The 26,448-nt window shown below is 54.0% G+C and overlaps 2 protein-coding genes across 2 annotated transcripts in view; both read left to right on the top strand.

Moving 5' to 3' along the window:
* Window positions 1-1,300, top strand: part of DNAI2 (dynein, axonemal, intermediate chain 2) — a 33,967-nt gene extending 32,667 nt beyond the window's left edge. Inside the window, exons 11-12 of the mRNA XM_006886392.1 lie at window positions 589-816; window positions 1,196-1,300. Of these exons, the coding sequence (XP_006886454.1) occupies window positions 589-816; window positions 1,196-1,300 (333 nt within the window). The remainder of the gene's footprint in view (window positions 1-588; window positions 817-1,195) is intronic.
* A 5,923-nt stretch (window positions 1,301-7,223) lies between these two features.
* Window positions 7,224-26,448, top strand: part of KIF19 (kinesin family member 19) — a 28,709-nt gene continuing 9,484 nt past the window's right edge. Inside the window, exons 1-7 of the mRNA XM_006886391.1 lie at window positions 7,224-7,336; window positions 8,797-8,877; window positions 22,193-22,303; window positions 22,815-22,902; window positions 23,143-23,279; window positions 25,162-25,287; window positions 25,665-25,859. Of these exons, the coding sequence (XP_006886453.1) occupies window positions 7,298-7,336; window positions 8,797-8,877; window positions 22,193-22,303; window positions 22,815-22,902; window positions 23,143-23,279; window positions 25,162-25,287; window positions 25,665-25,859 (777 nt within the window). The 5' untranslated portion in view covers window positions 7,224-7,297. The remainder of the gene's footprint in view (window positions 7,337-8,796; window positions 8,878-22,192; window positions 22,304-22,814; window positions 22,903-23,142; window positions 23,280-25,161; window positions 25,288-25,664; window positions 25,860-26,448) is intronic.

Raw genomic sequence — 26,448 nt, 5'->3', positions numbered from 1 at the left:
GGATTGATTCAGTGACTGGGGTAATTGGGATGGGTTTGTCAGAGGCAATGAGATTGGCACAGGATAGAGCACGGTTTAGGGCTGTTGTACATAGGGTCGCTATGAGTCACAAACGACTCGACGGCACAACAACAACAACATCACCTGTCACATGAAATATCAACAGGTCCCCTATGGCGCTTACCAGTGAGGGAACTGCCCTTTCATGCAGGGGTTCTGGGGCTGAGCCATCCTGGAGGACTCCCCAGGGCCACGAACACTCTGGAACTGTAGATCCTGGGGGTCCTCATGGCCCCACCTGGGATGGGTCTCCCCACTGAGCAGGCCCTTCTGTGGACACAGGACCCCCATGTTGCCCAGCACCAAGGAGCCCTTTTTCTCCCGTGTTTGTGCACTTGGGACTCTGGAACTGGGACGCGTGGTGCCCGCCTCCTCCTTCCCTCAGACCCCTTCTCAGCCCAGAGTGCAGACATCTTTCGGGGTTTCCTTGGGTGGAACAAGGAGCCCTCAGAAACCAGCCCAGCCCCAGTGCCTCCAACCACCTGCCTGTCCTCCAGTGGCCTCTCTGTTCCCACTCCCCGTGTCCAGATCTTTGAGCGAGAGACGCGGCGGGAGAAGCTCCTGGAGGCCAGGCACCGGGAGATGCGGCTGAAGGAGAAGGGCAAGGCCGAGGGCAAGGCCGAGGACCAGAAGGACAACGAGATGGACGTCAACCTGGAGGAGCTGGTCAGCAAGGCCGAGGCGGAGTTCTTCGATGTCATCTTCAAGGAGCTGAAAAGGAAGGAGATCGACGCCTTGAGGAAGAAGCAGCAGCATGTAGGGCCCCTCAGGGCCTGCTGGGCTGGGGTGGGGAGCCCCGGGCCCCACTCTGCCTGCTGACTTCTGGGCTTCTCCGTAAGCCTTGCTCCAGCCTTCCGAGGTGGACCTTCATTCGTCCCTCTGGCCACTGGCAGGACTTCCTCCAGTCCCTTCGAGGAATCCTGAGTCTCTGAAGAGGCCTCAGGCCCTTTGGGGAGAGGGGGCCCCCATCTTGGTCCATGTTGGTCCGAGCCCCTCCTCACCCCGGGGGCACCCTTGAATGTGCATGCTAACCCAGAGAGTGGGGCCTGGGGGCTGAGTCAGTAGACAGGGGTGAATGGTCCGGGGACAGCCTGGCCCTCACCGTCATGCCTTTGGCTTTTCTTTTTTTTGACAGAAGGGCGAAGGGGAAGAAGAGGAATTGGAGGATCAAGAGATGAAAGCAGAGGAGGAGGAGGGCAGAGAGGAAGAAGGGGAGGGTGAGGAAGAGACGCAAGCCTAGAAGGCCAGCCTCCGCCGGCTCCGGGGGTGGCCCTGGGCTCGTAGGGAAAGCCTGGCCCCCCCCTTACGGCATCACTGCAGACAGAGGGCCAGGGGTCCCCTGCGGGAGCTGACCCACAGTGACGGGTGGGAAGAGTCCTGTGTGATGTGCAGCCTGCCTGCCCGCCGAGACCACTGCACCACCTGCCCTGGACGTCTTGTCTGATTCCTTGACAATCAGCATCCTTCACAAGCTTGCACAACCTCAGCCAGGCTCGTCGTAGCTATGGCAAGACCTTGGAAAGATGGGGGGGGATGGTCACCTCCACCCCACCCCCGCAGTGACCTCTCCTGACCACCGAGAACGTCCATCCACTTACCGTGTGCCTGTCAGAGCCCCTGCCCCACCCAGTACTGTTTGAGTGTGGGTTAGCGAGCGGTGAGATGGGTGTCGTGTGTCTGGGAGCTTCCCCTTCCCGGTTCTGGTAAGATTAAAGCCAGGGCAGCTGTGACAGCGGCCGGTGCTCTGTGTGTGACCTGTGCTCGGTGTGCCTTGTGCTTCCTCACCTCATCCTCGCAAACCCCGGAAGGTCTGGCCTCATACTGTCCACACTTTATAAAATCAAACCAAACCCTTGCCATCGAGTCGGTTAGTCGGGTTTCGGTAAAAGTGCCCCTGCGGGACAGAGCAGAACTACCCTCAGCTTAACTTTAATGGAAGCCGACCGCAGAACAACTAGTGGATTTGAACTGTCGGCCTTTAGGTTACTAGCAGAATGCTTTAACCACTGTACTGTCAAGGCTCCAGAGCCTCACTGTTCACAGAAGGAAGTGGAGGTACTAGGAGAGGTTCAGGGACGTGCCTGAGGTTACCTGGCAGGTGAGGGACAGGGCAGAGATAAGAATTCAGACACACTGGGCAGTGGGCTGTCTTGGTGTCACTTGAATTCATGCTCAACAGAGCGGTTGGTGACAATGGCTGGAGATGTTGAGAGGGTGAAAGGTCATCTCAGTGTCACCTTTGTACCAAGAGAGATCCCTTGAGCACCTAGCAGTCAGTGGACGGCAGTTGATCCTGAAGGGGTCCCCGGTGTCCTTTATAACGTGCCCGTGTAAGACTGTTACTGGAGGAAACCCAGGTCCAGCTGTTCTCCATGTCTGTCTGAGGGTTCTTAGAGAAAAAGAACCCTGTGAGGTAGACACACACACAGACTGTTGTTGGAGGCCCTCAGGTCAACTCTCAGGTGAGGACACGTGTGCATCAGGGGGCAACACTGCCGGCCTGGGGCCTCCTCACATGATTGGGCCCCTTGTCCCAGACACTGAGTCAACCCATCACTTTGAGCGTCTTCCTCTCTTGGCTAATCCTCTTCCAAACAGGATGTCCCTTCCCGGGACCAGGCTTCCTGAGAAAGTCTCCAAACTAAGCAAGGTGGATTCTCTCCATCACCCCTTCTAAGGAGCCTTGGGACTGTTCTTTTTCTAACTTCGTTTCATCCACGGGACATTCAGGGTTCTCCAGCACCGGGATACGAGCATGTCCGTTCTCCTTCAGTCTTCCTTATCCATGATACAGCTATTGAATCCAGATGAGGTGGTTGAATGTACTATGGTTTGGGTCAGGCCCACCTGAGTCCCCAAAGTGACAACTTTGCTCTTCAATACTGAAAGAGGTCTTTTGCAGCAGGTTGGCCCAAGACAAAATGTCATTTGATTTCTTAACCCATGGATGTGTAGATAGATGGGTGGTTAGCTAGAGACATGCACGCATGTGTACACACAAAGATGATTAGGTGATTTACTTCAGGGAGCTGGCTAATATGATTACGGGAGGTTTGGCAGGTCCCCAAAGTCCTAAATCTGATGTCAGGCTGGAGAAGGCTACAGGTTTTCTTTCCAAGATCTGGAGATTAAGTGATGGGAAGAGGGTGGCACAAAGTTCTTCTAGAATATCTATTTCTATAGGAAAACAAACAGATTCATCCTGGAGAGGGTTAAACCGGGCAGCTCCCTGGAGGCAAGGATTCTGAGGCTCCATCTAAGATACTCTGGACATGTTGTGAGGAGAGACAGGTCTTTGGAGAGGGACATCATGCTTGGGAGGGTGGAGGGACAGCACAGGAGGGGAAGACCCTCTATGAGGTGGATTGATTCAGTGACTGGGGTAATCGGGATCGGTGTGTCAGAGGCAGTGCGATTGGCACAGGACAGAGCGGAGTTTAGGGCTGTTGTACACAGGGTCGCTATGAGTCGCAAACAACTCGATGGCACATAACAACATCTGGATACAGAACACCTTCTAGAAGAGCTCCTTCTTTCAAGTGGCTAAATTAGCTTACATTATGGAAAGTAATGACATTGCACGGTACGTTAAATTACACGTGGAAGCTGAGGACATTGCGGGTTACCTTGGGTTATGGCGTGGAGCCGCAGCTGGGCTACGGCCTAGCCCACCCGCTGGGAACCATCGCCTGGTCCACACGTCAATGACCCATCACAGCGACCGAGGAGAGAGCGCTGTGTGGCCCTTGAAACAATCATAGCTGATGGCTGTTGGGTGTTTTCCCTGGCCTTCAACATCATCATCTCCATCCTCATCCTCACCATGGTGTCAGGGTTAAGAATATTTTTTTTTAGGTGGGGAAATAACTTTTATCAAGAATGTCCTAATAACATAAAGCTTGGGTACTGAATTACTACATGTAACAGACTCAGATCATAAACTGCTCCAACATCTAAACAGTCATTATTAAATGAGTGAAAATCTTCATAGTTAAAATATTTCATTTTAGTTGTTTACATACATATTTCTTTGGTGAGAGGGTTAAAACTTTTACTTTCATCCCAAGAGAGGAAGCAGCATGCCCACGTCCAGGGGGCCTGAGTGGCCGGGCAGGGACCCCAGGCCCAGCCCAGGCCCTGCACTCCCAGCCTCCTAATCCCGAAGGAGGAGCAGGGCTCAGTCAGTCCCACTTCCTGCCCAGTGCTGCCACCCTGCCCTGCAAAGCCTCCACTACCAGCTGTCGTCCCCTCACAGGTGACCCTGTGCGTGTAAGAGTTCTCCGTGGATGAGTTCAGAGCGTTAGATTGCCAGGTCTTTCTTCCGAGGTGCCTCTGGGTGGATGTAAGCCTCCAACCTGCTGGCAGCCAAGCGTGTGAACCACGTGCACCACCAAGGGACTCCTCCTGCAATGGGTGCTCGCTCTGCAGGGCGTGTAGAAGGGGCTCTGGCACCGGCCGCAGAGCAGAAAGTTTGCCCTCGAGGACATTTGATAATCCTTGGTGACACTTTGTGGTGACCAGATGGAGGAGGGGATGCTGTTGTTTTCTAGGGGATGGAGCCTGGGTCAGCACGTCCCACAGGAATTATCCCGCCCAACGTGACGGCCGCCGGGAGCCACAGACTGTATGAGCTGACTGCACGAAATATCTAGAGAGGCAAATGCATGGAGACAAAGGTTTGTTAGTGGTCACCATGGGCTGGGACGATGGGAAGCGACCACTTACGGGGTGCTGCGTTTCTGCTTGGGGAGATAAAAAGACATTTCGTTGCCATCAAGTCAGAGCTGATGCATGGCCGGCCCTCCTCGGAGTGTCTGAGGCTGTAAACCACACAGAAGACTGCCCGCCTTTCTCCCTCGGTGCTGCCTAAGCTGTAGAAGCCGCCCTTTCTCTGTTCAGCATGGTGGACGTAATTAACAGCTCTGCATTGTCCGTGAGAAGATGGCCAAAAGGGCCAATTCTGTGTTCGGTAGAGCTCCACAACACCGTAAGGTCGACAGAGTCAAGGCCAAGCTCCGCCCACATTAACCTGAGGGGCGCTGGACCCTCCATGAGACCTAGGACCATGACCCTCCAAAGGGAACACCCCTTAGCAGAACAAGAATGGGGGCCCTCGACTGGTTGGGAAAGGGGAACCCTCTGCTGGGCCTGTGAATGCTTTGCGGAGGGTACAGAGGGCCACATTGTGCGGCAGTGGCATTTAAGGAATGGGCCGTGGGAGAAAAGGCGAGAGTCTCAAAGATGCTGGGCATCGGCCACTGGGGCTTTGTGGACAGAAGTGGCCCCTGGTGAGACTCTGTCCCTGTGGCTCGTGACCCTCACTAGCCTTAAGTACTTGCCTTCTCCACCTCGTTACTATTCACCTGGAGGACCTCACTGCTTAGTCTACTCTGAAGACGATGGGATAAAACTACGATGTATCACCTTTGACTGGAGGAAGCGCTGTGGGTGTGAGGTCCAGCCTGGGGCTGGGCGTCTCTATGCAGGGTTAGTAAGTGACAGAAGCAGCGGCCACACTCGTGTCCACAGCACAGCATGGTCCCACGGTTGCACACTCCCTCCTGTCTGACCTTGTCCACTCTGCTCAGTTGATGTTCCTCGTAGCACTTAATGGTTCTGCTTGCAATGATGACAGACAGCCCAATTAGCCACTAGGAGGGCCCTTCCCAGCATTCCTCTCACAGGGGAAGCCAGGCCTTAGGGCACCCAGGAGGAGGACACTGTGGCCTTTGTCCAAGACAAAGCATGCACCGGGGCCCAGAGGCCTCTGGGAGGGCAGTGGCATCAGGGAAAGGTACAGGACAGGTGACAAACCACCCAGGCCAGCCTGGCATCCCCTGAACCCCAGGAGCAGGTGCCTCTGTGGCTAAGGGCCTGGTGGCGGCCTTGCAGGGACTGAAATAGGAATCGTGAGGAGAAGCCAGGTTTTATGAAACTTGCAAGCTTTGCTGTCTGCACCAGCTCAGGCGCTTGCCTCCTGGGTGACGTGTCTTTTCTGTGGCACTGTTTTCACAGGGTCCCCCTGAGCTGGAGTTGACTCAATGGCTTCTGCCTCTCTATGTCTGAGGCCATAGGCCGCTTGCCTCACTGTTTATTAATAACCCTTCTCACCAGGGGCTCCTGAGGGCTGCCTGAAAAGCAGGTCCCAGAGGAGATGCTGGCATCATGCTTCACTCTGGACCTAAGCCAGCTATGGAGGCCTCCCCGGGGACAATGCCCAGGAGACGGCAGCTCTTCCCTACTCAGCTCCTTCCATCGGAAGTGAGCCCCACCATGCTTTCCTTTCCCATCCTTTGGGGGGGGGGGAGCCAGGCCTCACCTCAGACTCTGTAGTGACAGCAGGAGGCAAGAGAGATGGCCCCCGGATGGGGGGAACTCCACCTCACCCAGGAAAGGGGTTGGGGCTGGTCCAGGTGGTTCTGCAGGTTGGAGGCAGAGTTGGGACTTGAATCCTGTTTTCCCGGCGCCTCTGGAGACCTGGAACCTTTCCACTGCATCCCAGCTGGAGCTGTTGCTGTTATTATCACCAATAACAACGGAGACTCTCAGGTTTGACTTAAGACTTTCTTGCACAGAAGGGTGGCTCTTTCCAGGGTCATCCCCCCTGCCCTGGGACATGTTACAGCATTGTTTACTAGCTGGACTCCCACAGTCCATTGCACACACACACACACACACCCCAATAATACAGAGGCGCCCCTTCGCTGAATGGAGTGAAAAGCTTCCACCCGCCCTGGTATGGGCAGTGGAGGTGAAGACACCCGCAGCAAAGACACACCGAGTGTTCCAGCCGCTGTCCTAGAGACAGACAGACAGCGGAGAAGGTGTGGCCCCAGGATCAGGAGGCCTCTATCCAGATCACGGCGTGTGTGGCCAGTCGCTCGCTCCCTGGAAGGCAGTGCGCAGGGGATACCCGGGCCACGAGGGGCCCAGAAGTTGCTAAACGCGCCGAGGACCGAGGACGCACAGCGCAGCCGGCCAGGGCGCAGGCTCGGGCGCCTGCTTGGAGGAGGCACCAGCTGTAGCGCGAGAGGGGCGGGCCCAGGGCGCGAGGCGCTGCCCCTCCCCGGCCCCGCCTCCCCGGTCAGCGCCCTTGGCCGCCGGCGCGTTGTTGGTTTCGGGTTGTCAGGCAGCAGCGGTGCAGGGCTACGGGGAGCGACGAGGGGACCCGCGGCGGCCGTGAAGCTGCGTCCGGCCATGTCCAGCCTTGCCGCCTGACCCCTCACCCGACGCAAGCATGAAGGACAGCGGGGACTCCAAGGACCAGCAACTCATGGTGAGCTTCTTTGCAGCCTCCTCCCACTACTTCCCCTGCAGTCCCCTGTCAGCACCCCACTCAGAGGACTCAAGGGTCAGGGCTGGAACTGCCTCGGGGGACTTTCTTCAAGTCCTAGTGGACGGGTGTCAGGGCGTCCCGGCCAGACCCATGAGGGCTGGAAAGTTAGCCAACTCCAGCCAACCCCTTCTTACACCCTCCGCGAGGACCTCCACTCCAAAACCTGTGCAGGGCAGTCTCTGGAAACGGCTCTTCTCTGGTCCGAGGAGTTCAGAACCAGAGTCCAGCTGAACCTACTTCCCTGAGAAGGGAGGAGGAAGTATAAAGGGGAAAGAGTCTCAATACCTTGGCCCAGGTGGGCAGACAGGGATTCCAGGTGCTGAGGAGTCTATGAGGTGTGAAGGGTGACTGCTGGTGATTACTGGGCTGTTAGCACCCTGCTATGCAGAGAAGGGGGAGCAGACCAGGTGGGGCACAGAGCCCTGGCTCTGACATGAGGGGAGCAGGTAAGGCGTGTGGGGCCAGGTCGGGACTGAAGAAGGGACGCTTGATTGTTGGCTCTGTGGGGTGATGAAGGGAGAACTCAGAGACCTCCAGGCTGCCCTGCTCGGACTTTGGGGTGGGAATCTCCCTCGCTTAGCCCCTCTGCACCTCATTACGCACAGCTGCTGTGTGTTCTGAGAACCTGAGCAGGTGGGCAGTGTAACTGGAGGATAAGGTTAATCCCAAAGTCAGCCCCTGCCCCAGTCATCAGAGCCTCACCACAGCCTCCCAGCCCCGGGGTCTGGAACATCCTCTCTGGCAGTTTGGAATATGTTTGGAAGTGGGGTACCTCTGAGCAGGAATAAAGGGTCCCCCCTTCAACCAGTGAAGCCAGTTAAGAATATCTGTCCCTCCATCCCTCAGAAAGTACTAAGAACGGGTCCATCCAGTTCTACCCACACACCCAGCAAGCGCCTCTCCTTGACCAGCAGAGGACACGCCCTTGTTCTTTGGGGGACCCATGTCAGTGTTGGTGTACAACATTGGAAGGACAGGGAGGTAGCAGCTCAGGGACAGTGTCCTGGGGCAGGTCATTAGGCTGGCTGGGGCAGCCCCTCTGAGCCTCAGCTCCAGGCTACCTCATGTTTTCTGTTCTAGGATGTGACCCATGGACGTGGGGGGACTCTGTCCCAGTGCTAACCCTCCAAGTTGCAAAGCCCAAGGGAGCTGTGGGCTTTTATGTGGGTCCAGGGCTGGTGAAGCCCAAAAAGCAGACAGCTTTGTCCCCTGGGCTGGGTGCTGGGTCTGGGCTACTGGGAAAGCTCAACACAGACACAACCTGACACCCTGCAGCCTGCTGCCCTCTGACAGAGCCCGTGGTCTTGAATCACTGAGATGGTCGAGACAAGGAGACCCCTGGGGGACCCAAGACGGGCTCGCCTCTCTCCTGACCCTGGGCGTCTGGCCTTCTTTCCTAGGTGGCTCTGCGGGTCAGGCCCATCAGCGTGGCAGAGCTGGAGGAAGGAGCCACCCTCATCGCCCATAAAGTGGATGAACAGGTACGGGAGTGCGGCCAGGAGCTGCTGGGGCGGCCAGGGGTCTGTGCTGGCTGAATTCAGACCCCACCCAGCACCGGCAGGAAGGGCCTCTCTGGCTGACAACATCATCCCTCCTCTACCTGCTGTTTGCTTAGCTGTTTCAAAGAACTCGACAGGGAAGCTTCCTGGGTTGAACCCGAGACAGCGGAGAGTAGTCCTGGCTTAAAAAGTCACATATTCTGTGCTTGAAACCTGACTTTGTCGTCTTAATGTCTGCAGTCCATGGACTATGTGTGTGCTGGTGTGCACACAGGCGTGCGTGCACCCCCCCCACACACACACAGAATGCAGAGGTCCTAGCTGGTGTTGTGTACTGTTGAGTCAGAACAGACCCATCGGCTGACCCTCTGGGGGGTTTTCAGAGGCAGTGAATCACGCAGGAGGAGATTGCCCATCTTTCTCCTGTGGAGCAGCTGGTGGACTTGAACCTCTTGCCTTCAGGATTGCAGTGCAGCTGCTTACCACTGGGCTCAGGTGCAAACAGCTAGCACTCAATTACTAACCTTAAGGTTGGTGCTTGGAGTCCATTTATTGGTGCCATGGAAGAAAGGCCTGGTGATTTGCTTCAGTGAAGATGACAGCCAAGAAACACGGGTGGGGCAGTCCTGCTCTGTTACACGTAGGGTCGCCAGGAGTCAGAGTTGATGATGACAACGGATTTGGTTTGATGGAGAGCCGATGCTCACCTTCTGAGTGTCCAGGCTTCTCAGGATCCCTGGAGGTCCGTCTGCCTTCCTCGGTCCTCATGGGACCGTGGGTCGGGAAATTGTTCTGCCTGTTTCAACACAAAGTAGCAAATATCTATCAGTCTGTTGGGTGCTGTGCTGGGGCTGGGAAGTGAGCGTGGAGGGCATGAGCCGGGCCTGCCTTGGGTCTCCTTGCGGTGCAATGTGCAGGGAGAGGAGATAGTAATCAAAGAGCAGAATTGCAGCCGAGCGAGGTAGCAGCTGGTGAGGGCTTCCAGGGGGTCTGCAGTGCTGGAGAGTGAGTAAAGCGGGCCCCTGGCGCTGGAGGTCAGAGGCGGCTCCCTTAACAGGCTGTGTGGAGCTGGATCAGGACGGGTCATTACGGGCACGTGGGTACGATCGTGTACCTGCTCCTGCAGCCAAGGAAGGGGTGACAGAGGTGAGATCAGATTGGCGACTCGGGCAGGAGCCAAGGCCACACACTGTAGACCCAGCCAGGATGCTTGTGGGGCAGGACGTTGGGGACACAGGTGTGGAATCAGTGTGAGCGGCAGGAGCAGATGTGGTGCCTGGACAGGAACATCGAGGGCCATTGTCTGTAGTCATCTGGGCTCCGTGCTTCCTCTCACTGGCATCTCCCGCGTGCACTGGTGCTGTTGGTGCAGAGAAGTCAGGGTGGCGCTGAGAAGGCAGCGGTGGGGCTGACCGGCCTGGGCCCGGCAGGCAGGACTCACGTTGCTGATAAGAGTAGGAGAGGTGGTGGGTACCACCCCCAGTGGCACCGCCTCTGGGGTCCCAGGGCGAATCCCTACTCCTTCTCCTCCTTCAGCTGTGATGGTGGAGCTGGGGGACCAGCCTCTGTTTTTTCTTCCTTTATTTCTCTTGGGAAAAGGTCGTTGTGTACCATTGAGGTAGAGCTGACCCATCGCTGACCCTCCAGCAGGCTTTCGGAAGCAGTAGGTTGTATGTGGAGATACCTCGCTTTCTCTTACAGAACAGGTGGTGGGTTTGAACTGCATACGTTTGTGTTTGGCAGCACAGATCCTTACCAGTAAGCCTCGTGCCGTTGCTGCTGCAGAAGCCTTCGCTGCTTGCCCGTAAGGGGGGCAGTGATCCCGGTGTCCTCTTTATCAGCTCTTCATGGGCTAATGCACACTGTTCACCGCAATGCCTGCTACAGGCTTTGTTGTTAGCTGGTTGGATAGTTAGTTGGTACCCAACTTCTGACAACCTTTGTGATCGCTGGTGTTCATGAGCTAGTCTTCAGAAGCAGATCGGCAGGTCTGTCTTAGTCTGTGAGCTCCTATGAAACTTGTTTATCATCATAGGAACATGCAAGCCTCCACTGACGGACATAGGTGACGGCACATGAGATGCTTTGGCCGGGAATTGAACCCTGTTCTCCCAAATGGAAGGCAAGGATTTTACCACTGACCCAAAATCAAACTCACTCTGTCATTTATAGGGTCACTATGAGTTGGAGCTGACTCGACGGCTCCTAACACTGAGTTGACTCTGAAGCAGAGAGATTCTTTTTTTATTTTACTTTTATTATTATTATTATTAATTTGTGTGTGCGCACCGTCAAATTGAATCTGACTGGTACAGGAGGAGACTGCCCCTCTTTCTTCAGCAGAGCATCTGGTGGATTTGAACCGTGCGCCTTTTGGATTGCAGTGCACCTTCTTTCCACTAGGCCACCAGAGCTCCCTGAGAGATTCTTTAAGATGCACTAGAACTGAGCCATGGGCTTCTAAGGTGGTGATCTTTATGGAAGCAAACTCCTTCAGAACAATTGATGGATTCGAACCATTGACCTTTGGCTTAGCAGCTACATTCTTTAATCGATCGCTGTGCCACCAGGGCACACATAGGAGTTTAATGAATGTTAGCCATCATCATTGTTAGTTTAATAAATGTTAGCTATCATCATTGTTAACGATGGGCACTCCCCAAAGCTGCAGGGTTGACTGATGAAGGGCCCAGCCTCTCCAAGCCAGAGAGCTAGGGAGGAGAGACCGCCTCTGAGCCAGGTGCCTCCCCTGGGCGAGGTTCCTCCTGCTTGTCCACTCCGTTCCCCAAAGGGTATCAGTCCATATCAGTCCAGCAGGCTTCGACAATGGCATTCCTCTCCCCCTGCTAGCCTGGCTCCCCGCCGGAGTGGGGGCTGATAGTATTAACTGCTGCTGATCCAAAGGTCTTCTCCGGGGTGCAGCCCACACCCAGCAAACACTGGCTCCTTTCTATCCCTTTGAAATTCAGCCTCAACTGTGGGCTGGAGACGGCAGCGTACAGGGCTGCTTATTTTTGAGCCATGGGCTCAACCAGGGGGTCTCAGCAATGTGCAACCAGGGGGTCTCAGCAACGTGGGCTCAGTTAGAGCCCTGGCTCAGCCCAGAAGCGAGAACCTCTGCTTCCTCCCTGAGCGCCTCCTGCCAGGATGGGCTTCAAATACAAGCTCACCTCCCAGCCCGGCCCTCTTGCCCAGAGCTGCAGCCTGGGAGGAGTCATAGCGAACTCTAGGTTGGAAATCTCTTCAAATCGGCACCTCCTCCCTCCCTAACAAATCCAGCCTTGGCAACAAGGATGTGAAGGTTGTTGTTGTTGTTATGTGCTGTCAAGTCACCTGCGACTCATGGCAACCCTATGTCCAGCAGCCCTAAACTCCGCTCTGTCCTGTGCCAATCGCACTGTCTCTGACACTCCCATCCCAATTACCCCAGTCACTGAATCAATCCACCTCGTAGAGGGTCTTCCCCTCCTGCACTGTACCTCCACCCTCCCAAGCATGATGTCCCTCTCTAAGGACCGGTCTCTCCTCACAACATGTCCAAAGTATGTTAGACAGAGCCTCAGAATCCTTGCCTCCAAGGAGCCACCTGGTTTAACCCTTTCCAGGACAAATCTGTTTGTTTTCCTAGCAGTCCATGGTATTCTCAATACTCTTCTCCAGCACCACAGCTCAGGAAAGATGGGCAGTTTCCTCAGCAGACCAGAACTCTGCCTCCCGCTCTGCCGCACTCCACCCAGGGACACCCCTAATGACCTCCAGGGCAGCATGATGGCCTCAGAGAGGCTTGGGGGTCCAGGTGTGGACAGAGCCACTGATGGACAATGAGTTTGCTGTTTCTCTGCCCTTTCCTCTGGGATCTGGGGCCAGGGGGTCACTACGGTGAGTTTGGACCCTTAACTAGGCCAGCTGGTGTGGACGATGTCACCAGGGACAGTGGTGTCCCTCACTAGGAAAAGGTAGCTGTGCCCGTCAGTGCCCTGCCCGCCAGTGCCCAGCTGTGCCTGAGTGCCCACTGGCGCACTGCCCTGTGAAGAAAGCTCTTTGCTTCTTGCTTCCCCACTTCAATAAACAGGTTACTTCTCTGCTGTCACAGGCCTGGGGGAACAGGGCCCCCTCAGTGGTCAGCAAGAGAGGTAGAGGCTGCTATGGCCACCCACTGCGGTTTAGGAGGGAGAGGCAGGCTGGGCACTTGGTCACTGACTGGTTTGGGTCACAGTGAGGGGCTCTAGGCCAGCTTTCCCTCAGGCCCAGTGTTCTCCTGGGGAGGCCTGAATATGGGGGGTAGTACAATACAACTTTCAAGAGAATGGACTGTCCTCTGGTAAGGTGGTGCCTGGAGACAAGGAGACCCACTGTGCTGAAACTCTGGACGGGGGAGTTAGCATGAAGGTCTAGATGGTGTAAGGGAACAATTCAGATTACTTGGAGACCCATGACCCAGGGTTCTGGCCAATTAGAAGACTCTAGCTGAAGGACTGACCTATGGGGAGATTTCAGAGTTAACACTTAGCCCTCCTTCAGACCTCCCCACTTCCAATATCAGAACTCCTGGTGTAGGGGACCTGCATGATCCCCTCTTCATTGCCTCATTACTAGGTGCCATTGAGTCAAGTAACCCTAAGAACGGCACATCTGAGCCCTGTCGTACCCTGTGTTGTCTTCATTCCCTGACACCCTAGAGCCCATCAGAACAGTCACTGTATCAATCCTCCTGGTTGAGGGTCTTTCCCTCTTTCACTGACCCTCCACGTTCCCACAGTATCCCTCCTCATAGATGCTGGGCTTCAGTCCGAGACCGACCCTAATAAATATCACAACAAAGCAAGTCACACATTTTCTGTGTCCTGCTGTAAAAATTGTGTTAACACTATGCTGTAGTCTGTGTCAAGGAGCCCTAGTGGTGCTGTGCACTGTATGTTACACTGCTAACTTGAAGGTCAGAAGTTCAAGTCCACCCACAGATAGGTAGTGGGAACCAGATAGGTAGTCTTCTCTTGTACAGACTTAGTCCCCAGGAAGTTGACGATGGTCACCATGCACCCAACAGCTGTGGCTTTGGGCTTGGGTTTGGCTGTTTATGTTATACAGTGCATAACACAAAAGTTTTAAGTGTTGTGAGAATGAGCGACGTGTGACAGAGACATGAGGTGAGTGCATACTGTTCAGAAAATTATTTACACGATGCAGGGTTGCCACAAATCCTCAATTTCTTAAAAAAAAAATTTAAAAATCCGCAAAGTGCAATAAAGTGTGCCTGTTTGTTCCTGGAAGCTGTGAGGGGACTTTGGTTCCTGGTTGCCTCTGGGGTGGACTAGACCCGGAAGCTGACCCCTTTCGGATGCCAGCAGCAAGCACTGCATGTAAGGGTACATCCAGAAAGCTGAGGACCCTGGAGTTCCAGAGCAGAAGTGTCACCTTCTCCTCCCCCATCTGCACCCCCTCAACCCCCAGCCTTCTTAGCCTCCTCTCAGCTCCCAAGACTGTTTTCCTACAGGATTTAAGTCTACCAACAGCATGTGTAATCCTATAATTAGCGTTTATCTGCTAAAGCCAACGGTCACTGCCTCTGCTCTTCGGGACTCAAGGGAGGACCAAGGAAAAATGGCCAGAAACCCAGCAAGGAGGAAGGCAGGGCACGGGCTGGAGGGGAGAGGGCAGTGAGATGTGGAGAGGAGAGTCCTGGGTTCCTGACGGCACCTGCAAACCACCCAGGAACCACAGACTCAGGCTTCCTCCCTGGCTCTTCCGGGCAGAGTGCCCATGGGCAAGCCTGAGACCCTCCTCAGATCTCAGCTTCCCACCCCACCCATCCCAGAGAACAGCAAGGGGATTAAAGGAGATAATGTGAGGGAGCCTGTGTCCACACAGTCTTGAGACTATTGTGAAAGATAAATAGAGGATAGGGTGACAGATGCTGAGTGCAGACCTGGAGGGCTCGGGGCTGGGAGGAGGGGCTTCCTGCACACACACCATCTGGATGCTTCTTGTCTCTGTTTTCCCAAAGAGCTGAGCATGGCAATTGTGCCTGTGGGGGGCTCCAGATGTGTTAGAAACAGTTTTATTGGATATAATTCATAAGTCAGTCATCTGAGTGTACAAGTCAATGATTTTTAGACTATTTAAGAATGCTTATCACCACAATCTGTGTCAGAACATTTTCACATTTGTGTGTGTGTGTGTGTGTGTGTGTGTGTGTGTGTGTGTGTGTGTGTGTGTGTACCGTCAAATCAGATCTGACTGGTACAGGAGGAGAGTGTCCCTCCTTTTCCTGGCAGAGCATCTGGTGGATTCGAACCGTGTGCCTCTGGGATTGTAGTTGCAGCTCCTTGCCACTAGGCCACCAGAGCTCCCCCATTTTCACATTTTCGACACCTCAAAAAGAAACAACACCCCCTTTAACCACCACCTCTAGTGCCCTCCCACCCTCCAATCATAGGCTACTACTGATCCACACTCTGTTTCAATGGATTTGTCCACTCTGCACATATTATAGAAATAGAATCATACAATATGTGGTTTTCTCCTAATTTTTTGAAAGATCCATCCGTGCTACAGCGTGGTATTTCATCCCTTTTTATAACTGAGGACTATTACAATATATGGGTGTATCCCATTTTTTTAAACTATTTGTCAGTTGATGGACAGTTGTGTTGTTTTCACTATAGGTTTGTTATGGACAAACACAGGTGTAGAGATTCTGACATTTAGAGTCTGGATGGATGCATGTTAAAAATGCACATTGACAGTCCCGTTCTCCAAGAGATTCTGGGTCAGTCTTGTATGGTGCCTGGGAATATGCATGTTTACAAGATGCCCAAGTGGCTCTGACGACAGCGTCTGCAGATGCTTTGGGAAACACGGCCCTACGCTATCTTTCTAAGTCATCCTTTTCTCATCTGGGGTCTTGGAGTTGGGTTGGGACCAGGCCAGGCCATCAGCGAGGCTGCAGCTCTGTCCTCAGCAGACAACAGGATCTTGGTGGCTTTAAAAGCTCATCAGGCTCCATTCTGGCCTTCTCTACCCAGTCCATGAGCTGACAAGACTCACTCCCTCTTCCCTTGGGACCAAAGTCTTCTTCATTGTCAGAGAAACAAAACTTGGGGGGGGGGAATCTTACAAGCTGATACATACTTACAATTAGGTTTTGCTTTTGTTTTCAAAATAAGAATAAAGAGACTGAGAGTAAAGGGACCTTGGGTCTGACTTGATGGACTGGGCATGAGTCCTGAAGGCTGAGACTTTCTCAGAGCCCATTTTTTCTTTTTTTCTCCCCCTGGGAGGATTTCCTGAATAGGTTGAGGTGTTAATAGAATTTCATCTATCAGGGATATGGCCCTATTGGTCCTCCTTGACTTCCAGCTGGGAAATAGTTGAGAGCCATACCCGCTGCCATCAGGTCAACTACAACCCTGCCAGTGATCCCATAGGATAGAGTGGGACAGATAGCATGTCCCTGGGGGCATAAACACGTTCACTTCTGGACACAGCTGTAGAATCTTGGAGGAGCGATGTGAGAATCCCTGCAGAGAGGACTTGGTCACTAACTCACTTCCCGTGAGTCAGTTCCAACTCAGAGCACAGGGCAGAACCACCCCATAGGGTAACTTTCTCATCTCTCTCCCTTAATGTATCCGGTGGGCTCGAACCAGCGACTTCTCAGTTAGCATCCCAGTGCTTAACCCACTGTGCTACCAAGGCTCCTCGGAGTGAGGACAGGACATGACATTCCTGCACACTCTCCCTGCATTTGTGTTTCTCACAGGGATGTCCACTGTCTCGGCTTCCTGGGGCTGCTGGAGCCAAATCCCACAAACCAGGTGACACACAGAGAGAGATGTGACGTTATTTGTTCCCAGTTATTATTGTAGGAGCTCTGGTGGCTTACTTGTAGGAAGCTGCGCTGTAATCCCAAAGGCAGGTGGTTCAAATCCACCAGATCCTCTGTGAGGAAAAGATGGGTAGTCTCCTCCTGTGATTAACCAACGACCTCTGAAAACCCACTGGTGAGTCAGCTATGGGCCAGTTCTAACTTGATGGCACACACCGCAACAATACAAACAGAAATTTACTGAGTCAGGATTAAAGCTGGAAATTCAAATTCAAGGTGTTGGCAAGACCAAGTTCTCTTAGACGTTCTGGGTGGAAGATTCACTCTAGTCTTTTAGCGTTCAGCCCCGGGCACACTGCGACCTTTAGAGAACTCTTCAGGTGATATTCTGAGTCTTGTTTTATAAGGACAGCACTTCTGTGGGATCAGGGAATTCTGGTGGTCAGTGGTAAAGAGTTGTGCTGCTAATACAAAGGTACACGGTTTGAATCCACCGGCTGCTCCATGAGAGACAGGCAGTCTCCTTCTGTGTGATGTAATACCTCTGAAACCCCACTGAGTCACTTACAGCTAGACAATATACAACAACAACCACCACCTGTAGATCAGGCCCCTATTTCTAAACAAAGTCAGGTCCACAGGCACCTGGGGTCAGGGTCTGAGCATGTCTTTCTGGGGTCACAATCCATCCAGGACACCAGTGCTTCTGAGCTGGACACCAGTGCTTCTGAGCTGTGGGCCTGTGTCTCACACAGTCCTTCTCTTACTTCTGGTTGTTGCATGCCTTTCTCCGAATGCTCTCCCCATCGCACACCCCCTGGCCAGCCTTCGCTCATCCCGTAAGACTCAGTTTGGGGGCCCCCTGCATTTGGCACCTCATTTCTAGCTCCTGAGTCTCTGAGTGGCTCAAATAGTTAGACGACTGGGATACTAACTAAAATCCACCAGAGGTACCTCCACAGAAAGGTCTGGCAATCTGCTGTGGAAAGGCCACACTCAGCCTTGGAAAGCCTGCATAGCAGTCCACTTTGCACACGTGAGGTCTCTGTGGGTGAGAATGGACTTGATGGCAGTGAGTCCTCTTGCTCCTGTCACCCCTGTAACCCAGCACTTTCCTTATTAAACAACCTGTTCCCCACTGAACGCTGTCAGAGGACCAGATGCTAAGTTTCACTCAAGAACCTGGTAAACTCGCTGGGCTGGTCTGCATGGCTGCCCGGAGGAGCGCCCCCCACCCCAGCCCTCCCTGTCCTCCGGCTCAACTCCAGCTCACCTGGTCGAGGGGCACAAGGGCCCTTTTGTGTGGTAGAAGGGACAGTGTGGAGGCTGACGCTCTGGAGGGCAGAGCAGGGTCGGGCCCAGACAGATGGACACACAGACAAAGCCTCTTTAACAGGGATCAAGGCAGCCTCGCTGACAATGCACCAATTCAGGCGCCCAGATAGAGAGTCTGCCAGAGTCCAGGGCGCCCTGGGAGTTGGCAGTGCCTGGGGGTCGTGGGCAGGTGAGCAGTGGGGGATAGGATGCAGAGGGTGAACCTCAGGTCCCTGACCACAGCATGTCCACAGAGCCTGGCAGCGGAGAGAGCTTTTATGGCTGGTCAGGTGCCCAGTGTTAGCTGACACAGCCCTTTACCCATTTGACGACGGGGTTGCTTGTCTGTTTTGCTATTAAGTTGTCAAAACTTTTTGTGTGTTTTGGTTAGAGTCTTGTCTGATATATTGTTTCTGAAGATGTTCTCCTGGTCAGTAGCTTGTCTTTTCATGGCTTTTGGTCGCTTCACGGGAATCTCAAGGCTGATTTAAAAAAAAAAAATTCTTATTTATTCATTTATTATTACTTACTATTTTGTGTGTACTGTCAAATTGGATCTGACTGGTATGGGAGGAGATTGTCCCTCCTTCTCCAGCAAAGCATCCGGTGGATTCAAACTGCACAATTCTGGGATTGCAGTGCAGCTTCTTGCCACTAGGCCACCTGAACTCCCTTCAAGGCTGATTTTTGAGGACTAGCCCAGCAGGCCTTTCTTGGGAGGTCCCGCTGAGTGTAGCCTCTGAATTCACATAGAAGGCCTCAGTCACAATTAGTGATTATTATTACCTGATGGCAGCCTGCACTGCACAGCTGACACAACCTTGCTTGCTGAAAGTGAGGATTCCAAACACTTGCTGCAGAAAATCAAAGCCTAAGGTGCGCCTGATCCAGGCTATGGTCTTCACAATTACGTGCTATGCATCAGAGAGCTGGACAGTGAATAAGGATGATGGAAAGAGAATTGATGCCTTTGAGCTGTGGTGCTGGAGAGGGCTGTTGAATATACCATGGACTGCTAGGAGAACAAACAGGTTTGTCCTGGAGAAGGGTGAAGCCGGAATGCTCCTTGGAGTCAAGGATTCTGAAGCTTCATCTGACGTACTTTGGGCATGTTGCAAAGAGGGACTGGTCCTTGGAGAGGGACATCATGTTTGGGAGAGTGGAGGGATGGCGCAGGAGAGGAAGACCTTCAATGAGATGGATCGATTCTGTGAGTGGAGTGGTGGGAATGAGTGTGTTTGAGACAGCGAGGTTGGCACAGGATAGAACGGCGTTTAGGGCTCTTGTACACAGGGTCGTTATGAGTCGCAAGCAACTCAATGGCACAAAACAAAAACAACAGCCTTCAATATGGATTGCATCTCATCACCAAAAAGACAAAAATCCTTAGCACCAGACCCATAAGCAACATCATGAAAAATGGAAAAAAGTCTGAAATTGTCAATTATTTCATCTTACGTGGGTCCACAATCAATACCCTTGGTACCAGTAGTCCAGAAATCAGGAGATGGATTGCATTGGGCAAGTTCACGGTCATGGACCTCTCTAACTTACAGAGGAGCAGTGATGTCTTGTAAAAAGTGCAGCCGGAAAGCTCCCTGGAAGCAAGGGCGGGGTGTGTGTGTGTGTGTGTGTGTGTGTGTGTGTAGCTTCATCTCATGTAGTTTGGGCGTGTTGTTGGGACAGGGTGTTCACTGGAGAGGGACATCAAGCTTGGAAAGGTGGGTAATCGACGGAAGGGAGGGACTCTCAGCAAGACGGATAACACAGTGACTGCGGCAATGGGCTCAAGTGAGTCAGAGATGATCAGGACGGCACAGAATATGACAGGGTTCCGATCATTGGGTCGCTGGGAGTCGTATTTAGCTTGAAGGCATCGCACAACAACAACATCACGTGGTAAACGGCTGCCCTCCCTTTTGGGTCACCACCTCCCTCACTTCCACAAGAGGAAGTAGCAGAGACTGTTGTGCTCAGCGGTTGGTGGGACCTCTGCTCCACCCCAGCCCCTGGGGGAACGTCCTCGGGCCTCATTAGAGTAGAGCACTGTCGCAGGTTTTCCCCTGGCTGTCTGGCTCCAGACAGCACCCCAGGGACCCCTGGTGTTCCCGGGCGCAGAGCAGCAGGTAGAGGTTCCAGCAGATTCTCAGCGGCCACCTCCATGGGGCACTGGGGCTGGGAGACAGAACTGCAGGCAATGAAAGATTTTCCCGTTACCCTGGTGGGGTCTCTGCAATTCCTCCCAGAAGCCCCTTCCACAAAGATTGGTGAGCACTTGGCATATGCCCAGGTGTTTCACATAGGTCCTGTCGTAACAGTCATACCCTCCTTTGTTGTTAGGTGACATCAAGTCAGTCTTGACTCCGCCAACCCTGTTTACAACAGCTTGAAACTTTGTTCGATCCTGCCTCAGTCTCACGTGGTTTTTTTGGTTTTTGGTTTTTTTTTTTATTTATTATTAATTTCAATGAAAATTTACAGAGACTTTGGATTTCCATTCATTCATTGTTGCACTTTTCTCCCCTCCCAACCCTCCTCCCCAGTACGCTACCCTCTCGGAAAAGTAAAAGAAAAATTCTTTCATTGTTTTACAGTCCCTCCCCCCAGGTCCACTCCACTATGCAGCTCTGGACGCCGGTCATGACAAAAATCCCTAATCACAGATCCCTTTTAAACAGTTCTCTCCCTCATCTGTTTCAATGCCCACCCTCACACTTAAGCCCAATCTTGGAGCCACGCTGTGAGCCCATCTCTTTGAGGGGCCTCCTCTCCTTTGCTGATTCTCGACTTTTCCAAGCATAGGGTCCTTCTCCAGGGCTGGTCCCTCCTCCCTCCTGATAAATGTGTCCTCAGTAGGTGAGACTGAGTCCACCAGGCTCGGTTCTAAGGATCGCTCTGGCTACACCACATACTCCCACTCAAAAGGCATTGCTGTCACGTCAGAACTGCCCACAGACGACCCTCCTTGGGCTTCCGTGCCTGGAAACCACTCAGAGGACCCTGAGCCTCTTTATAGAGTCGCTAGTGGATTCGAACCAACACTCCTGTGCACATTTGATAGGTGGAGACTAGGGCTTGAAGCCTCGTTCAGCCTCAAGAGGTCCTCTCCCCAAACCCTACTCCATTTCTTCAGCACCCCCTCCCCGCTCTCTTCCTGCCCCATGGTCAGCCCACTGGCTCTGGCCTGAGTGGAGGCGTGAGGCTGGCAGGGCAGCGAGGGCAGGCTGGGCAAAGGCCCCGGCTGGCACCTGGACTATGAGTCTGTGGAGTCCTGCTTCTTCCGCGTGTGTAACCCAGTTTCCTCACCTGTCACTGGGAGTGTAAATTGTCCTCTCCGCTTGGGTTGTGGGAAGTTTGTTGGTTTGTACTGTTGAGTCAGAAGCAGCTCATAGCTGACACTTGAGTGGGTTTTCAGAAGCAGTAAATCATCTGGGAGGAGGTAGGTTGCCTGTCTTTCTCCCGCGGACCAGCTGGTGGATTCGAACCGCTTTGGGCTGGGAGTGCAGCTGCTTCCCATGGGAACACGTGAGCTGTTCACTGTTGTTGTTGTTATTACGTGCTGTTGAGGCAAGTGTGACTCGTAGCGATCCCATGAACAACAGATCTAAACCTTGTCCTATCCTGGACTGTCACAGCATCTCTGACGTACTTGAGACAGGTGAGTGCACGGCTGAGGCACCGTGCCAGCCCATCTCGTCTAGACAGGTGAAGTGCCCCCAGCAGCTCCTGGCACAGAAGGTTACCTAGGACGTGGAGCCACTTGGCTGGTGTCTCTCTCAGGTGGAGGCAGTGTGGGGCTGTGTTGAGAGCTGTGTTGGCGCTGCCTCTGTAACGGGGTCCTGAGACCCACCACATCTTAAACACTCTCCACCATGAGGCTTCCTCTTTGGGGCATTCCTCCAGGTTGGAGGTGTGTTTGGGCATCGGGAATCCAGTGTCCCCGACCTTACCCCTGCAGAACCCATGAAGACATGAAGAATGCAGGGCTCAGGGACTGGGGCTGCCCAGCTCTGCCACTCCCACAGGAACTGGCCAGTCTTCCAAACCAAGGCCATGACCCTTTGAGCCTCTGGGTCTATCTGAGCGGTCAGTGAGGTCCAAGCTGGCAGGTTGACCTGGCAATGACTGAGTGCCGGCCTGTCTCCATCCTGCCAGATGGTGGTTCTCATGGACCCCATGGAGGACCCGGATGACATCCTGCGGGCGCACCGCTCCCGGGAGAAGTCCTACCTGTTTGATGTGACCTTTGACTTCACTGCCACCCAGGTGAGGGGGAGCCCTGGGGACCTTGCACTTGTCCCTCCTGGGGACCCTGCACTTGACCCTGAGGCTCCCTGCAGCACCTGCTCAACCATCTCTTCTCAGCTTTGCCCCCAATGCCATGCGCATGCCCAGCACCTTGCATGGACACCCCCTACAGGGAACACCACAGTGGGAAGCTGTCGAAGTAGGTTGGGGAGGCGAGAAGCCCAGCTCGTGGGGAGAGGACAGGTGGAGGACAGTGACAGGGAAGCTGACACCTGGGGACCCCCATCTGGCTCATCTTCAGAATGCTTCCAGGAGCAGATGCCAGGCGCCCTGGGCTGGGACCCAGGAGGTGGCTTCAGGGGGAGGCATCTCGGGTGTCCCCAGCTCTGTTTCCAGCTGTCGTCCCCCAGGTGTGGCAGCAGAGGCACCCTTCCTCCACACCCTCAGCCCGTTGAGGGCTGGCTGTCCTGAGGGACACTGGCGCTCTGCTTGCGGGTCTCTCAGCCGCTGACCAGCCTTCTTCCTGCAGGAGATGGTGTATCAGGCCACCACCAAGAGCCTCATTGAAGGGGTCATCTCGGGGTACAACGCCACTGTCTTTGCCTATGGCCCCACCGGTGAGCGGGCAGATCCAGGACAGGCCTGGCCCTGGGGTCCCCATCTCGGGAAGGAAGCCTCTCAGGGTGCTACTCTGGCTTCATTCGGGTCATAACCATCTTAACCCCACCTGGGACCCTCTAACCCCAGCGCTCCAGCTCTGAAGGCCTGCGCCCCTCCATGGCTTTCCTGGTCATGTGGGCGGGCCCAGGTCCTAGCAGACCTAGCCATGCACGTCAAGCCCTCCCTCCCACTCCCAGGCTGTGGGAAAACCTACACCATGCTGGGCACAGACCATGAGCCAGGCATCTATGTCCGGACCCTCAATGACCTCTTCCGTGCCATCGAGGAGACCAGCAATGACATGGAATATGAGGTGTCCATGTCCTACCTGGAGGTAAGTTTCCACTCAGCCAGTGGTACTTGGCCAAGGGGCCAATAAGACAGGATTATCGCTCCAGTTCCCAGGCCCAGGCCCCTGGGCAGTTTACCATTGCATCCCTCTTAAACTCATGTTGTTAGCCCCTCTGTACACAAGTCAGGCTCAGAGAGGTTAGGAAGCTAGGTCAAAGTCACACAGCACGTGAGGAAGCAGAGATCCAAACCCAGGGTCTCGTGGCTTTCAAGTTCGCCCGGGAAAAAGCAGAGAACTCTGCTGCTCGCTGCCCTCTGCACCTGCACCCTCCAAGCCTCACTCCCTGTGGCCGCCCTGCCTGCCCTGTCCTGTGCCTCCAGGTGCTACACACACAGAGGTACAGGTGAGACCATGCACTGTAGATACAGGCTTGAACCTGGAGACCTTAGCTGCCAGCCACTGCATGTCCACCTGTGGGAGCAGGACCAGCAGACAGTGAAGGGACAGGAGGGGTGGGGACAATAGAGACCAGAAGGAGGGAAGAGCCAGTGTTCTGGCCTCCCTCGGGCTGGGGCTCACCTTGCAGGCTTAGTTGTTGTTGTTATGTGCTGTCTAGTCGTTTGCGACTCATAGCAACCCTATGTACAACAGCCCTAAACCCTGCTCTATCCTGTGCCAATCGCACTGCCTCTGACTGCAGGCTTGGAGGAGCTGATAATCTCTAAGGTGATAATCTCTGAATCTGAGCTGGTGAGATGGGCTCCAAGCTGCTCCAGCCAGCACATACTGACTGGGCCAGCACCTTCACTTTGTTTGTGGGGACAGGGAGGGGAGACGGATGGGTTGCCTAGTGACTAGCAAGGGTGGCCTATCTTCATTATCTGGTGTTACAGAAATAGCACAAATGGGTGGCTTTAACAAACAGCTGTTTATCTTCTCATAGGAGACTGGAGTTCAAAGTCAGGACACTGGCCCTAAGGGAAGGTGGTGCCTCTGGGCGTTGTCTCTATGTCTCAATTTCTTGAAGATCTTACTTCCTCATCAGTTTCTAGTTTATTTGTTTAATCTCTTTTATATAGAAAAGATATTGACTCAAGATATAGTCTAGAGTAATGTGGCCTCATTAACATTCAAAGACAATCCAAGTCCAGAAGCCCCAGGCATAGAAGTCAGCACATTTTGTGGGGGAGTCCACTGTGGCCTTTAAAGGGCTCCCCCAACTCTGCAGGTTGTTTTTACCTCTGGTCAGATCCCAGGGGGCTGAGCCCTAGGCCTTAAGGCCAGTTCACTCACGACTGACAAAACAAAGTTGGAACAGACCTGAATTTTCAAAACTTGACTTGAGCAGAATGATAGCAAAAATGGGAAAAATTTCAGGTCAGAACCCTATAATGAGAGCCTGGAAAGAGATACCGTGAACCCTTGCAGCAGCCTGATGTGGAATCTTGGGTAATTGCCAGGACTCTGGGGAGTGACACATATTTAAAACAGAATGATCAACTGCCATCTTTGAGTGGGGCAATGTTGCTTCCAACTCTGCCGGCCAAGAAATTGGTTGCTATGCAGTATGTGTTCTGTTCTTGTTTTCTTACAAGGGGATTACATTTCTAGTGGAACACTGACCTGTAATTTTCCAAGCTCTTTTATTGTTCTGTTTTCCCACCTTTTACAAACTCAGATCTGTTCTGATTTTAATTCATTGGTCATGACTGAACCAGGAGATGTCCAGTCTATCTACAGAGGGGTTTGATGGTTCCTGTAGGCTCAGTTCAGACAACCTGACTCCCTTCTAGAAGTTGAAGCTCCAGTCAGGTTTCTTTGAAAGGAGTTGGAGAAGTGGGAATGTCTTGTCCCCTCATTATTGAGCAGGTTGTCCTAGCCTGGACCCCTGCCCTTTGTCCCACTGGCGTGCCCATTCCTTTAGATCTACAACGAGATGATACGAGACCTGCTGAACCCCGCCCTGGGGTACCTGGAGCTGAGAGAGGACTCCAAGGGAGTCATCCAGGTGGCTGGGATCACGGAAGTCTCCACCATCAATGCCAAAGAGGTGAGCCCAGCACAGGCCAGGGCACAGCCAGGGCACAGATTAGGGCAGCACATGGGCACTGACCACCTGAAGGAGTACAAGGTGGGTCAGAGCTGAAGCTCCTCTGAAGCTGGGCTGAGACAGAACCATAGAGTGGCAGGCGGGGACCTCTCACACTGCCACCATGCCCAGCAGTGCTTACCATAGGGGACAAAGTGGCCAGTCAGTACAGTCTCTCATTTACACACAGATCCGCAGGGGCCAGAGGCCTCCCCAGACCCCAGCCACCTCTCAGCAGCAGGACCCCCCAGCCTTGGGGTTGCCTCCTGTCTCTGGGATCCCTACACGAGCACCCAGAGCCTCCCACCTACCAGCCGTCCCTCTGCCTTCGCACCCAGATCATGCAGCTGCTGGTGAAGGGGAACCGGCAGAGGACCCAAGAGCCCACGGCCGCCAACCAGACGTCTTCGCGCTCCCACGCGGTGCTCCAGGTGGCCGTGCGCCAGCGGAGCCGCGTCAAGGACATCCTGCAGGAGGTGCGGCAGGGCCGCCTCTTCATGATCGACCTGGCTGGCTCAGAACGTGCCTCCCAGGTAAGGCTGGCTCCGGGGTGAGGCTGGCTCCCGGGTGGGACGGGGCTGGGAGGGGTAGGGTGCTGTGATGACTACCCAAGTAAGGCCAGCATGATGACCACCAATGAGACCAGCTCCCAGGACGGGCTGAGTCCTGAGGGAAGGGTGGCAGGATGGTGGTATCCCAGGTGACACTGGATCCCCAGGCACGGAGGGGGGACCGTCCAGGGGGAAGGAAGAGGACAGGGTGAGTGATGTCCCAGGGTAGGGACTAAGAAATGTCCTGGAGCAGAAGGGGGAGAAGGATGGGGGGAGGCTTCCAGAGGAAGAAGAAAGGAGGGACTGTTTGTCAGAAGGGAGAGGACAGGGGGTGGAGGGGAGATGGGGAGAAAATGACAGGAGGGGGACACCCACCCACAGCTGCTGGAGTTTTGGCTGACGCAGGAGCCCGGAGGGAGAGAAGGTCCCCCCAAACCCATCTCTCCAGCATCCCTGTCCCCCACTACGCCCTGCTTGTCTGGCTCTGAGACCTTGAGTGAACAGCATGGCCCAGCGACAGGCCGGCCACCCTTCTGCTGGTGCTCTGTAAGCTGCATGGCCACTGCAGACA

The sequence above is a fragment of the Elephantulus edwardii genome, unplaced genomic scaffold (genome assembly GCF_000299155.1).
Source record: "Elephantulus edwardii isolate Elephantulus edwardi_28Jun2011 unplaced genomic scaffold, EleEdw1.0 scaffold00048, whole genome shotgun sequence".
In the NCBI taxonomy this organism is placed as follows: domain Eukaryota; kingdom Metazoa; phylum Chordata; class Mammalia; order Macroscelidea; family Macroscelididae; genus Elephantulus; species Elephantulus edwardii.
The sequence above is the reverse complement of the archived record's forward strand: the minus strand, read 5'-3'. Positions and strand labels throughout refer to the sequence as shown.